The sequence below is a fragment of the Schistocerca nitens genome, chromosome 1 (assembly GCF_023898315.1).
Source record: "Schistocerca nitens isolate TAMUIC-IGC-003100 chromosome 1, iqSchNite1.1, whole genome shotgun sequence".
Taxonomy (NCBI): domain Eukaryota; kingdom Metazoa; phylum Arthropoda; class Insecta; order Orthoptera; family Acrididae; genus Schistocerca; species Schistocerca nitens.
Genome location: NC_064614.1, coordinates 931,324,642 through 931,340,023, shown reverse-complemented (window position 1 = coordinate 931,340,023; position 15,382 = coordinate 931,324,642). Strand labels below are relative to the sequence as shown.

Sequence of the window (15,382 nt, the reverse complement as noted above, 5' to 3'; positions counted from 1 at the left end):
CACACTCTGTCACATGCTGGTGCAGTATGACAATATCTTGGATTGCAGTGAAGTTTTCCTCCTTGCTGGCCATTACTGGTCTTCCACTGCAAGGTGCATCTTGAACAGAGGTACTGCCCCTCTTGAACTCCATCATCCACAGTGGAAGAGGAAGGGGAATCTGCCCCATAATGTTTCCATCATGTCATGGATCTCCTGTGCACACTTGCTGCCTTTATTCATTTTTCAAAATGTGTACATCTTTGACACTTGAAACTCCAATATCTAAAACAAAAAAAAGATACCAATGAAAAATTTTGTTTGTAATGTAGCAAAGGAATATACTACTAGTAGCTAAACTGACATTCAGCTGGGACAAGTATTTTGTGGATGGGCAGAGAACTTCTTCATTTGCCCCTTGTATAGATGGTAATAAGATAAGTTTTGTAATTACTGCTTAAATTTTTATACTGTTGTGTTTTTATGTACTTATTTACACTTTTTCTTGCTTAACGCCAGAGCTTTATAAATGAATGATTTCCAGTGTTTATATGAAAGTTCTTACTTGACTGTATACCCATCTCCCAACAGACTATCTCTGACCAGAGCTTCATCAACTGCAAATTTCATATTTGGAGAAATGCTTATCCTGCTTGATTTTGCATATTTATTATGGCCACAGGTCTTGCCATTGTAAATAACTCTCCTGCAGTCTGTGGCCCTATTTAGCTCATAATGTGACTTTTTTTCATGTACTAATATCAGCATAATGATCTGGAAAGCATGCCTTGTACTGTCCAACAAATCTGCTTTCACACTATTCCTGCATATTTTATTCTGTTTGCTCACTAAGCTGTGTTAGGAAACTTGCTACCTTTCAGGCCCTAAAGTCTGCATGTTCTAGATATAAATTCTTGACTTCTAAAAATTGTGTAACACATGTTGTCTGATAAAGGCAATTTTAGAATTTCCAGAGAAATGAGGCTTGAATAATAAAGTCCAGATAGGTAGAAGGTTAAAAAGCTTGCACATTATTATTAACCAGTTAGGCTTCACGTGAAATTGATTAAGGTTGATTATGCTGCACTTAAGTTTTATAGACTAGACCACATTTACAGGATATATAAAGTGCTTTTCAGGAAGAATGAACAGTTATTATGGCCGTGCTGGTGTTTTATTGCAGGGAAATTTTAATACAGTATAAATCTCCACAATATAGCAAGTGGCATCCCATTGTTACTATAAATGTTACAATCCAACCTCCATGCTGAAAAGCACAAAATTCCAGTAATGTTCAGTGATCTCATCAACAACATGGTTGTGGATTCAATTACTGTACATTGATGAACAAGTGAATTATTATATGTGGGTGAACTGACAAAACTACAGTAGAGAAGTTAATGGTAGGCTATGGTTCATTTGCCAAGATGGAATCTCACCAAAGGAGACTTCTTCAAAAGATTTTTGTGCACACTATATCTGAGCACAGTGTGTAATCCAAGTCAAGATGAACTAAAGGGAGAGAATCTGTCTTTACTTTGTGAATTCCAGTAGGCAGTCGTGTTTTTGTGTAGTTAGTACCCATCAGAATAGCAGAATAGATCTTTTGATCTCAGATTTATTTACAAATTATATCACTGCTAAAACAACTTTTTTCCTGTTTATGCTACTGTCTTGTGATATTAAGTGGTTGTTTTTATACATTGCCTTTGTTTTCTATTTTTACTGCCTGTTGCTGTTTCTGTATAGATAAAAATATATATGTCCTTAATGTTTGCCATCAAATTATTGTTTTTATTTCCAATTGATAAGGGAAGTGATGGAGGATGCAAACCCTTTTTATTTCAATTTATCAAGTACAGTTGTTTCTTGACTATATAGTTGTATGGTCTGGAGGTTAGTAGGGCATTTCCTACTATTTTTGCTACTAACCCAAACCAGTAATCTGTTTAAAATCTAAGACTATGTAATATACTTTGCAGTTTAAGGCTTTGTAGCACTAATAGAAACAGTATGGAAAAGTGTACCCTCAGTATTAATCCTTAACAGAAATGTAACCTTTGTCTTGTCTGTTGTATTCTATTGTACTTCATTTTGTGGACAGAATATGCTATACTATCCATAGCTATAAGGGAAAACATCTGACGTGGAAATTATACGTTGATTTTGTACAAGGCTCTTATTGTTATTGTTTTCCCAAACAGCTTAGCATTAGCAACAGACAGTACTGTTACAATTGGCACAATAGATGAAATACAGAAACTTCACATTAGGACAGTACCTCTGGGTGAATCACCACGGCGTATTGCTTATCAAGAAAGCTCTCAGGTTTGTAAACAAGTATTTGGTAGACTTAGATGTAATGGTTTTACTTTTTCAGTTTGATATTCACTTTATCCTAATACAATTTCTGTAATCTTCCACTAATCTCCTTCTTTACTTACACTTTTCTCTTATCAATAGTCAGAAATTGTAGTCTCATCTGTCAAAATCCATTGTGTACTTTCCATTTCTCATTTTGTCTATTCCAGTTGCAATTTTTCACTCCATATTCTAAGCCAGTTACTGTTTCCTCCCTGTCACTTTAAAGTTAAACTAAACGAAATGGAAAAAAAAGTTTGATAATCTGCCTCGCCCTTGCATGCTCCCCAGAAGCAGTTCACTGTCGCCCACAAACTGCACTGCAGGCTCTACTCAAGAGCCACACTGTATCAACGGTCTCAACTGCGCACGACAGATGGCTACAAGATCACGCTGATTGTTGACGCAGCATCTGATGTCCCACATTACCCCCACCAATATCATTAATCCTACACTTTCCAATTACTCACTCTCCCTTTGTCAATCTCCCGTATTCCCATGTGCTATTTCCTGCACCTTTCCAGTGCTACACGATCTTTAATCTCATCTTACGAACCCCTCCCCATCCCCCACTCTTTCTCTGTTCTATCCCAGTTTGCTCCCATTAATTTCACCTCATCCAATCACATCTACTGTCCCCCTTCTTATTTTAACTGTGCATTCAGAGTTAGTACATATCAGTTGTAACAACAAGACTAAAATCTTTTCATAAAGTAATTCCTTTTCATAAATTTTAACTTGAAATATATCATATGGTGTATAAAACTAAAACTCTATGAAAGTTTACAGAAAAGCAACTGAGATAATATTGACCTGTCCTGTTGTTGTTGTTGTTGTTGTTGTTGTTGTTGTTGTTGTGGTCTTCAGTCCTGAGACTGGTTTGATGCAGCTCTCCATGCTACTCTGTCCTGTGCAACGATTTTTACCCTCCACGCTGCCCTCCAATGCTAAATTTGTGATCCCTTGATGCCTCAAAACATGTCCTACCAACCGATCCCTTCTTCTAGTCAAGTTGTGCCACAAACTTCTCTTCTCCCCAATCCTATTCAATACCTCCACATTAGTTACGTGATCTACCCACCTTATCTTCAGCATTCTTCTGTAGCACCACATTTCGAAAGCTTCTATTCTCTTCTTGTCCATACTAGTTATTGTCCATGTTTCACTTCCATACAAGGCTACACTCCATACAAATACTTTCAGAAACGACTTCCTGACACTTAAATCTATACTCGATGTTAACAAATTTCTCTTCTTCAGAAACGATTTCCTTGCCATTGCCAGTCTACATTTTATATCCTCTCTACTTCGACCATCATCAGTTATTTTACTCCCTAAATAGCAAAACTCCTTTACTACTTTAAGTGTCTCATTTCCTAATCTAATTCCCTCAGCATCACCCGATTTAATTTGACTACATTCCATTATCCTCGTTTTGCTTTTGTTGATGTTCATCTTATATCCTCCTTTCAAGACACTGTCCATTCCGTTCAACTGCTCTTCCAAGTCCTTTGCTGTGTCTGACAGAATTACAATGTCATCGGCGAACCTCAAAGTTTTTACTTCTTCTCCATGAATTTTAATACCTACTCCAAATTTTTCTTTTGTTTCCTTTACTGCTTGCTCAATATACAGATTGAATAACATCGGGGAGAGGCTACAACCCTGTCTCACTCCCTTCCCAACCATTGCTTCACTTTCATGCCCCTCGACTCTTATAACTGCCATCTGGTTTCTGTACAAATTGTAAATAGCCTTTCGCTCCCTGTATTTTACCCCTGCCACCTTTAGAATGTGAAAGAGAGTATTCCAGTCAACATTGTCAAAAGCTTTCTCTAAGTCTACAAATGCTAGAAACGTAGGTTTGCCTTTTCTTAATCTTTCTTCTAAGATAAGTCGTAAGGTTAGTATTGCCTCACGTGTTCCAACATTTCTACGGAATCCAAACTGATCTTCCCCGAGGTCCGCTTCTACCAGTTTTTCCATTCGTCTGTAAAGAATTCGTGTTAGTATTTTGCAGCTGTGACTTATTAAACTGATAGTTCGATAATTTTCACATCTGTCAACACCTGCTTTCTTGGGGATTGGAATTATTATATTCTTCTTGAAGTCTGAGGGTATTTCGCCTGTCTCATACATCTTGCTCACCAGATGGTAGAGTATTGTCAGGACTGGCTTTCCCAAGGCCGTCAGTAGTTCTAATGGAATGTTGTCTACTCCCGGGGCCTTGTTTCGACTCAGGTCTTTCAGTGCTTTGTCAAACTCTTCACGCAGTATTGTATCTCCCATTTCATCTTCATCTACATCCTCTTCCATTTCCATAATATTGTCCTCAAGTACATCGCCCTTGTATAAACCCTCTATATACTCCTTCCACCTTTCTGCCTTCCCTTCTTTGCTTAGAACTGGGTTGCCATCTGAGCTCTTGATATTCATACAAGTGGTTCTCTTCTCTCCAAAGGTCTCTTTAATTTTCCTGTAGGCAGTATCTATCTTACCCCTAGTGAGACAAGCCTCTAAATCCTTACATTTGTCCTCTAGCCATCCCTGCTTAGCCATTTTGCACTTCCTGTCGATCTCGTTTTTGAGACGTTTGTATTCCTTTTTTCCTGCTTCATTTACTGCATTTTTATATTTTCTCCTTTCATCAATTAAATTCAATATTTCTTCTGTTACCCAAGGATTTCTATTAGCCCTCGTCTTTTTACCTACTTGATCGTCTGCTGCTTTCACTACTTCATCCCTCAGAGCTACCCATTCTTCTTCTACTGTATTTCTTTCCCCCATTCCTGTCAATTGTTCCCTTATGCTCTCCCTGAAACTCTCTACAACCTCTGGTTCTTTCAGTTTATCCAGGTCCCATCTCCTTAAATTCCCACCTTTTTGCAGTTTCTTCAGTTTCAATCTGCAGTTCATAACCAAGAGATTGTGGTCAGAATCCACATCTGCCCCTGGAAATGTCTTACAATTTAAAACCTGGTTCCTAAATCTCTGTCTTACCATTATATAATCTATCTGATACCTTTTAGTATCTCCAGGATTCTTCCAGGTATACAACCTTCTTTTATGATTCTTGAACCAAGTGTTAGCTATGATTAAGTTATGCTCTGTGCAAAATTCTACCAGGCAGCTTCCTCTTTCGTTTCTTCCCCCCAATCCATATTCACCTACTATGTTTCCTTCTCTCCCTTTTCCTACTGACGAATTCCAGTCACCCATGACTATTAAATTTTCGTCTCCCTTCACTACCTGAATAATTTCTTTTATCTCGTCATACATTTCATCAATTTCTTCATCATCTGCAGAGCTAGTTGGCATATAAACTTGTACTACTGTAGTAGGCATGGGCTTTGTGTCTATCTTGGCCACAATAATGCGTTCACTATGCTGTTTGTAGTAGCTAACCCGCACTCCTATTTTTTATTCATTATTAAACCTACTCCTGCATTACCTCTATTTGATTTTGTATTTATAACCCTGTAATCACCTGACCAAAAGTCTTGTTCCTCCTGCCACTGAACTTCACTAATTCCCACTATATCTAACTTTAACCTATCCATTTCCCTTTTTAAATTTTCTAACCTACTTGCCCGATTAAGCGATCTGACATTCCATGCTCCGATCCGTAGAACGCCAGTTTTCTTTCTCCTGATAACGACGTCCTCTTGAGTAGTCCCCGCCCGGAGATCCGAATGGGGGACTATTTTACCTCCGGAATATTTTACCCAAGAGGACGCCATCATCATTTAATCATACAGTAAAGCTGCATGTCCTCGGGAAAAATTACTGCTGTAGTTTCCCCTTGCTTTCAGCCGTTCGCAGTACCAGCACAGCAAGGCCGTTTTGGTTAATGTTACAAGGCCAGATCAGTCAATCATCCAGACTGTTGCCCCTGCAACTACTGAAAAGGCTGCTGCCCCTCTTCAGGAACCACATGTTTGTCTGGCCTCTCAACAGATACCCCTCCGTTGTGGTTGCACCTACAGTACGGCCATCTGTATCACTGAGGCATGCAAGCCTCCCCAACAACGGCAAGGTCCATGGTTCATGGGGGGGACCTGTCCTAAATTCTAAAAACAAAAAACAATATTGGTATCGACAACTGCTGTTCAGGAAATGTAATGTTAGAGGAAGATGTTCCGTTACAATCTCCAGCCTCTCTTAAAACCATTAGGCCCATTCCACAGCCTCTTCCCAGAGTCCATCCCTCGGCTCACCCCTACCACTTTCCGCACTGCTACCTTCTACATGCTTCCTAAAGGCCATAAACCTAACCATCCAGGACTGTTCCCCCACTGAGAGAATCTCTACTCTCTTAGACAAACACCTTCAGCTTATTACCTGGAACCTACCCTCATATATAGAAGATACTAATCATTTCCTCCACCAGCTATCCACAGTTCCTGTCCCTTTACCATACGGTGCCATGCCCGTCACTAATGATGCTGCCTCCCTTTACACTAACATCCCTAATGCCCATGGCTTAACCGCTGTTGAACACTACCTTTCCCAATGCCCAAAGAATTCTAAACCAACAACCTCCTTCCTAGTTGCCATGACCAACAACATCCCAATCCACAATTACTTCTCCTTTGAAGGCATTACCTAAAAACAAATTTGGGTTACAGCTATGAGCACCTGCATGGCACCATCCTGTGCCAATCTATTCATGGGCCATTTAGAGGAATCCTTCCTAAACACCCAGAATCCTAAACCCTTCACCTGGTTCAGATTCATCGATGACATCTTTGCAGCCTGTATCAAGTGTGAGGACACCCTGTCCACATTCCTCCAGAATCTCAACAACTTCTCCCCCATTTACTTCACCTGGACCTACTCAACCCAACAAGCCACCTTCCTAGATGTTGATCTTCACCTCAAAGATGATTACATCAGTACCTCTGTCCATATCAAATCTACTAATCGCATGCAGTACCTCCCACCTCCGCCCCCTCCCACCTCCGCCCCCTCCCACCTCCGCCCCTCCCACCTCCGCCCCCTCCCACCTCCGCCCCCTCCCACCTCCGCCCCCTCCCACCTCCACCCCCTCCACACCCCCACCCCTGTTGTGCTTTGGCCCGTCTCACCCCCAATCTGCCTTGGCTCTGCCCACCCCCTCTGTGCTTTATTTCAATCCTGCTCCCCCATTGTACCTTGGCCTCACCACCCACTGCCTCCCCATGCTTCTCTCGCTCTCCCCTCCCTGGCTTTTCTCTCCCCCCCCCCCCCCCTCCCGTGCTTTTCTTTGCCCCATTCTCTGATTAGCTCCGTGGCCCCCTCTCTCCTCACTGTGCTTTGCACTCTCCCCTTTTGCACCTCATGTTCATTAGCTCCCCCCCTTCCCACTGTGTTTTGGCTCTGCCGTGTACTTCTGTCTCTGGCCCTAACCCACCTTTCCATGCTGCCCCCCTCCCCCCATCCCTACCTTGTGTCTGGGCCTCACCCTGTTTGTGCATCAGTCCTGTAGCACCTCCCTCAAGACTTTGCTTCATTTATTCCCTCCTTCTCTACCACTTCTCTGAATCTCACAGAGTCAGTTGTTTTTTTCTTAACTAAGAATCATAATGTTTTGAATTGTCCATGTTATCTACTCTAAATGTTTCTATTACTTGCTCTGGTGCAGCATTGCTGGTCTAATCTATATTTTATCTGTCTCCATTAAGTGTATAACATCATTATCAGAGTTTATATGATTGTTGTCTAAGCATATCTGCAACAAGGAAACTGTAAGTGGGTAACTGGTATACAGACAATACAAATTTCTTTTGTAGTTCATGGAGTACCTTCCTGTCTCATTGTGATTTGACTTCCAATGTTACATCCGTCTTCCAAATTAAAAAAATTTTTGTAAGAGGTATTTCAGTGTGGAGAGGAAGTGGTTCCTGCGTGGTGTAGTGAGTAAGGAGAGTGGATGGTAGTAGTGCGAGTACTCCTTGAATTACTAAAAGTCAAAATTTCCACTGTGTGATTCAAAATATTTTGTGTGAGGTACTGAATCACTTCAATTACTTAACAAGTAATTCCTCAGATCCGTTTTTCACACACACACACACACACACACACACACACACACACACACACGTATGTACGTACATACATACATGTATGATACATTGCAGAATATTGATAAAAGAATTCCATTTCTAGGATTGGGTAGTATTTAATAACACACACCAACACTCACACACACGGATTGTGTGTGTGTGTGTGTGTGTGTGTGTGTGTGTGTGTGTGTTATAAAATACGAGGGTAGTTTGAAAAGTTCTTGGAACTGAATAGAAAAAAAGTACTTACATCACTGAAACTTTTTTTAGTTTTCAGTGTAGTCTCCTTGTAGATTACTGCACTTGGTCCATCAATGTTCCAGTGCCTTGATCCCATCTCGAAAATGAGTTTCCTCCAGGCCTGCAAAATAGTTGTCAACTGCGGCTATCAATTCTTCGTTTGAAGTTAATTTTCGTCCACCAAGAAAAATTTTCAGTTTTGGAAAGAGATGGAAGTCTGACAGCGCCATATCAGGTGAATAAGGCTGGTGTGGCAACAATTCATACCTTTGTGCGTGTAACTTTTCCATAGCAATGGCACATGTGCGGGCACACGTCAAGAGTCATGGCACCCATCTTGCAGATAATTTTTTCATTTCTAATTCCTCAGTTAAAATATGATATACCCATTCAGATGACATCTGGCAAGCATGAGCAATTTCATGCACCTTCAATCGGTGGTCCTCCATGACCATTTTGTCCATAAATGTGATGATTTCTGGAATAGTGACACATCTTGGCCGACCACTGAGCGGATCATCATCTAAGCTCTCCCGACCAAATTTAAATTCAGTTGTCCACTTGGAAACACATGAATAGGAAGAAGCAGAATCTCCCCCAGTGTATTCTGGAAATTGGCATGAATGTCCTTTACTTTCATACCTTGCTGTATGAAGTACTTAATCATTGCTCATATCTCGATTTTTTTGTTAATTTTTATTTATTTATTTATTTATTTATTTATTTTCCATCCTCGCAAATCACTACATGTGAACAAAGACAGAGCCATGTCACCGCCACAGCACTCTTCCAAGAACACTAATGTGGCCCGTGTTTACAGGCAACAGTCCAATGAATATCACGTGAACAACTTGTTGTGCTAGTGCTGACCTCTCATGGTGATTCCGAGAACTTTTCAAACCACCCTTGTTCTACCAAATCCTAGAAACGGAATCATTTTATCAATATTCTACAATGTATCACCACCAAACAGGAGTATCAGTATGTGTGATCAGTATTGTCAAGATGTTAGTGTCCAAGCTGTTCACATGACTTGCAGCAGACATGTTTGATGGGCAGAGCTAGAAACTCAGCCAGTTGTTTAAATAAAACCACACAATGACAGGCAGTCAGTTAACTTACTTGCATCGAGTTGTTCATCACACACCCCAAATTATTTTTCTCTTTACAGCACTACAGTATTGTTTGGATTCATAGCAAAAAATTATGATGATTCCCAAGATTTGCTGTACCTTTTTCCAGAGCAGGAAGATTAAACTCCTCTCCCCCTCCCTCTCCCCCTCCCCCTCCCTTTCCCTTTCCCTTTCCCTTTCCCTTTAATAACACTGCATTAGAGTTATGACAATGTAAATGGCAAGTGTTAAAAACATGTATGTTTATAGACATTTACAGTCAGAGGTAGTTTCTGTAACATTCATGTGGGTTATGACTATATAATATTATAAAATTACGTATTTTGTAACCCAGAAAAATTTTACGAAAAGTTAGAGGCTTGTCCTTAGTTTCAAAGTTTGGTAGGAGTGGTGATGGAAAAGAGAATCTTAATGATCAGAATGATAAAGCTCATTCATTTATAACCTGAACTGTCACATATTATGTTCAGAAAATGGAAAATTGAATGTTTCCAGCATAAACAGCTTGCTTGGGAACATTAAGCCTTTCTTAATCTGTTGGAAACCAATCATTCTAATGTAGAATACTGAGCAGTATTATGTTAAGTCATCTGACCAAATGGTGTTTCACATTGGGTAAGACATTGAACTCATATTCCACAGAGGGTGGAGTTAAATTCCTATCTTGTCAGCCTGATTCAGGTTTTTCATAGTTCTCTGATCTTTTCAATTGGGAGCCAGTACGATTCCTTCAGAAATCCTGCTGCCAACTTCCCTTGCATTCTTGGTCATTGTACTGTTTTTCTAATGACTTCTTTATTGACAGGGCATAAATGTCAAAACCACCAGCTTTTGAAGTTGCTGCATAGATAATATGCTGAATCTCACAGCCAGTCTCCTCTGTCTTAGTGGTGTTACACCAGAAGTAGACATGGAACATGTAATGCTAGGAAGATACAGTGAAAAGATTTCACAGTGGTATGGTATTTTAATAGTGACATGGAGTATGTAAAGTACATTGTAGGGATGGGTAATCTATAGTTACTGTGCAAGATATGGAAAGAATACTGGCCAGTTCTGACTAATTTCAAGGCAAGCTCACGAAAGTCCTCAGTATCACTTGATTTCAATTCAGTACGCTCTTTAATAATTTGAAGGATACTGCAGTCAACCTTTGTCACATTATTATTCAGTTTGGATTCAATCTTTAAGTCCGTGACTTTGGAGGATGGAATGTTATAATGTTCAGTAGATGACAACAACCAAAGAGTAGAGTATGCCATTTAATGATGGATTTGATGTCAACAGAACTGTTCAGATTGAACCCCCCTGCAACATACAAGTCAAGAAAAGTAACAGGGCTGTCATTCCTGATGACATTTAATAAGTGTAATCGCACCATGCACGGTGTGTGAATTGTTCCTTGTTAATTAAATAATAACTCTCGTCACATATAAACATTTTTATGAAGCTGGAGCGGTTATTTAATGAAACTGATAACAACAGTTGTGGATGAGGAGCATGCTGGACAAAATAGCAGGATAGTTTATTCTTCACAATTTTGTTTACTATGCAAACAAATTTTTCACCAGTGGTTATATTTGTTCCTCTCAATTTAATGTACTGCAAATGATCGATACCTAACAAGAAATGTACGATAAATAATATATAAATATAATTATTTGACACACAGTTAACTAATTTGACAAAGTACTATTGTACTCTTTAATGTCTAATTAACCATTCAGAGAGTGTGCAAGGTGATAGAATAATTTTTGTAACTTTACATAATGTTACATAGCTTTTTGTGTGTGCAGACGTTTGGTGTAATCACTATGCGGATTGATATACAAGACTCACCAGGCCTTACACCTGTCCGGCCAAGTGCAAGTACACAAACGCAAAGCACAACTTCATCATCCATCCTTGGGTCTCTCTCACTCGTAAAGCCTGGAGCATTGGGTTCTGCCAATTCAGCTGCTGATTTTGGCCAGGAGGTGGAAGTACACAACCTCTTAGTGGTTGATCAACATACATTTGAAGGTTTTTATAACATATATATTCAGTTACATTATTTTTCATAGTTTCAAAACATGCAGTACTTGTGTGTAAACCTGTCACATGTATCCTCCACACTTCATTGTTCGTGGTGCATAGTTTTCTAGTGACAATGATAATTTTAAAAAAGCAGTTAAGGCACAAAGGTAGTAGTGATTGCTGTTGTTGTGCTAGCTTCAGTTATTAAAAACTGGAACTCAGATCATGAACAATGGAGGAGAATATCATCAAGGCAAGAACCATGCTAGCAAAGATTCATTCATTGAAAGACATCTAAAAGTAATTATAATTATGTACAATTTCTATACAGAAAATACTGAACAATGTTTACAGTTGTCTATGCCATGTAGAATACCGTTTCAGTAGCCTTTGGTTGTATGGCATAGATGAGAATTGAGTTGACAGAGTAATTAAGTACCTGCTTTTATTTCTGAATTGCATTTTCTGCATTTGAAATTATATACAATTCCATCATACCCTTCTTCACCTATAATCCCACATTTATGATTGAGGATTGAAAAATTTTAGTCTTTTATTTTCAGACCCTCAAAAAAACGAAAAACAAAAAAGGCTGTTAAGTGTCTCATTAGCAAGTACCTGCTTTAAAGTGTACCCTAAACAGAAAGTGTATCAGATTAATAAATGAAAAGCACCAGTTTACTTTTGTTCTACGGTATTATAGAACAAAAGCAAACTGGTGCTTTTCATTTATTATAATGTTGTTCTATTAAGGACCGACAGAAGATGCAGTTAACATGTGTCAGATTAATTGTATTCTGGCCATGGAATGTACTGAATAATTATTACCTTTACAAAAGCGACACAAGCATCAGTGCTCTTGATACATGTCTGGAAATCTGTAGGTACAACAGTTTTCTCAGACTTTACAGGCAATTGCACTTCAGATGTCACTATTTTGTCCTCGAGTAGCAAAGACTTGCTAATTTTTTTTTAAATTTAATTACATAATATTTGCTTTATATACTATGCAGCAAGCTCCATATTCCATCAAGAGCACTTCTGATGATAACAATAACTGTATGTTAGTACATACAGACAACATAATAGCTGATAATTATGTGTGCAGGTTAAAATCTCCTAAAACTTCCATGATTATTTTTGTAAATTTTTACATTTTATGATGTGTGGGTAGTGGTGATTTTAGTGGTACATTTACGTTTCAATTTGCGTAGTCTGTTGCACAAAGTTACTTGCTGGTGAGTATTTACACTCAATAGGAAAAAAATACAGAATTTAAATCATCCTCTGATGTTGAGGATGTGAGGAGGAAGTGTGCATGATTAAAATGCAATATGACATTAGATATCTCTTGCTGCCTGACCAATCTATAAATCACTTGGGGCATGGCCCAGGAGATTCCACAGTACAGTACTGGTGGCTTTGGTGCAATGAAATTCAGAGAAACTCCACAGAATTTCCAAGCTGCTACAAATTTTGATGTTTTAGTTTCAGGGAGCAATGAATGTTACATGAAGAGAGCAGCTGGGAAAAGGAAATTTCAAAGTACTGGTTAGTCCAGTGAACAGGGTACTGTTCAGCAGTGTTCGTGCTGCATCCCCCCCCCCCCCACTCCCCTCCCACAACAAAAGAGAAATGATAGTTGGTCTGAATAATTTACGAACAATGGCAGACTCCAGAATTTGGATTTCATACAACGTAAATCTATCCACGAAGAACTGGTGTTGAATGTGAAGATGCACTTCCACTGATTCTATGAGGAGAGCATTGAGTGGTGTCAAAGGCATCACACAAATACAGATATAAATGTAGTGGCACTGTATTTAGTCTAATTTGGTGAGTGCCAATTTGATTCCACCATAATCCAATTGAGGCCATACCAATGACCGACATAGAATAGGCGTTGTGCCAGGATATGCATCCACACTAACTCTTCGCAGTTACAGGCAGAATATTTATCATGTGTTCTTTCCTCGGAAGATGAAGTCTGGTGGGAACATACCAAGTCATTCATGAATTGTGGATTGGTTTCAGGAATCATATGGTTGAGGTCACTGATATTCCTCTGTCTCCCCACTTCATCTTTTAACAAAAAGTGGTGCATGTCGATTTTGCAAGTAAACACCACTACTTGTGATATTGCTAGCCCGTTTTTTATCACCCAATAGACAAGTAATACAGCAGAACAATCTGATATATGGCTGACATCCTGGCCATTGAATAGAGGTTTATCCACAGAAGAGCCAAAGAAACTGCTACACCTGTCTAATATCGTGTATGGTCCCCGCAAGCATGCAGGAGTGCCACAACTTGATGTGGCATGGACTAGACTAACGTATTTACTCGAATCCAAGCCGCACTCGAATCTAAGCCCTGAAAAATGAGACTCGAAATAAAGGAAAAAAAAAAATTCCGGAATCTAAGCCGCACGTGAAATTTGAGACTCGAAATTCAAGGGGAGAGAAATGTTTTAGGCCGCACCTCCAAATTGAAACAAAGTTGGTCCATTGTAATATGAGACACGATTTAGGTCGAATGAATGACGATACAGCTACAGTAGTTTGGTTCGAGCCGTAAGCTTAGCAGTTAAGCTTTACCAGGTAGCCATTGCTATGCATCAAGCGCTCCGTCCGTATTTATACGGGTACCCTTCCTTTTTCACGTGCTTCGTCTGGTTTGAATCGATTGCTTATTTTGCTTTGATCTGATAAGTGCCATTTTCTTTGTTGTAGGTGTTTATGTCACTCTAAGCTGAAATGCATTGTTTGTCGCATTCTGATAGTGAGTGTTTATGGCCTGTCGCCGCTCGCGGCATGGCTTTCTTTTGTGTGCGCTACTGCCGGTTTTTTAAAAAAAAAGGTGAGAGAGAAAAAAATCATCTCATTAGCGAAACAATGGCAAGGGACTGCTATTTGTTGTTACTTACACTGCTGCTTTCTTTGATAATTATCAACAAGAACCAAATAATAGACTGCGTATGATAGAACATGTTCTGAACGAGGAAAATTTTTCTCCGTTTGAAAATCTTTGCGGCCGCTTCTTTAGTACATCAAATTCTGCACAGAAATTAGAGTCATCTTAGATTTAAAAATCTAGTCAGTTGTCGTGCTTCATTTCTGACTGTATCACTATTAGGCATAAGAATAATACGAATATAAACATGACACGATACGTATATTCTTCCGCGTTTGCTGTTGTCCCACTCTAGTTTCGTAGTTTATTAGCAGACAGGATTTAAACGAGATAGCAGCAAACACGAAAGAATACAAGGCAAAATGTTTATATTCGTATTATTCTTATGGTGAAAAGAATAATGCATGTGATTCACATTTCATCAGGTTCCTATTAGCAACCATCTCTTCTCACAGGTAGGAAAAAATTCAGAACGTAGAGTTGACCATATTGACAAACATCTCAAGCAGTCTTGCCAGTCGGATTTTCGTAGTACATTGAAATTCTGCTACATTCGAAGATGAGCAATACGGAATTTGTATTTACTTCGTCGGATAATGTATGAAAATGCAGTGGTCGGTGTAGCGCTACATGTATTCGACGGCAGAAGTTCGTTGTGGCGGCACCTATCGACATTTTTCAGAATTTCCGCTTGCT

General features: G+C 39.4%; 1 protein-coding gene across 1 annotated transcript in view; it reads left to right on the top strand.

Moving 5' to 3' along the window:
- Positions 1-15,382, top strand: part of LOC126193654 (DNA damage-binding protein 1) — a 187,094-nt gene that overhangs the window by 130,952 nt on the left and 40,760 nt on the right. The window contains exons 14-15 of the mRNA XM_049932704.1: positions 2,184-2,307; positions 11,554-11,779. Of these exons, the coding sequence (XP_049788661.1) occupies positions 2,184-2,307; positions 11,554-11,779 (350 nt within the window). The remainder of the gene's footprint in view (positions 1-2,183; positions 2,308-11,553; positions 11,780-15,382) is intronic.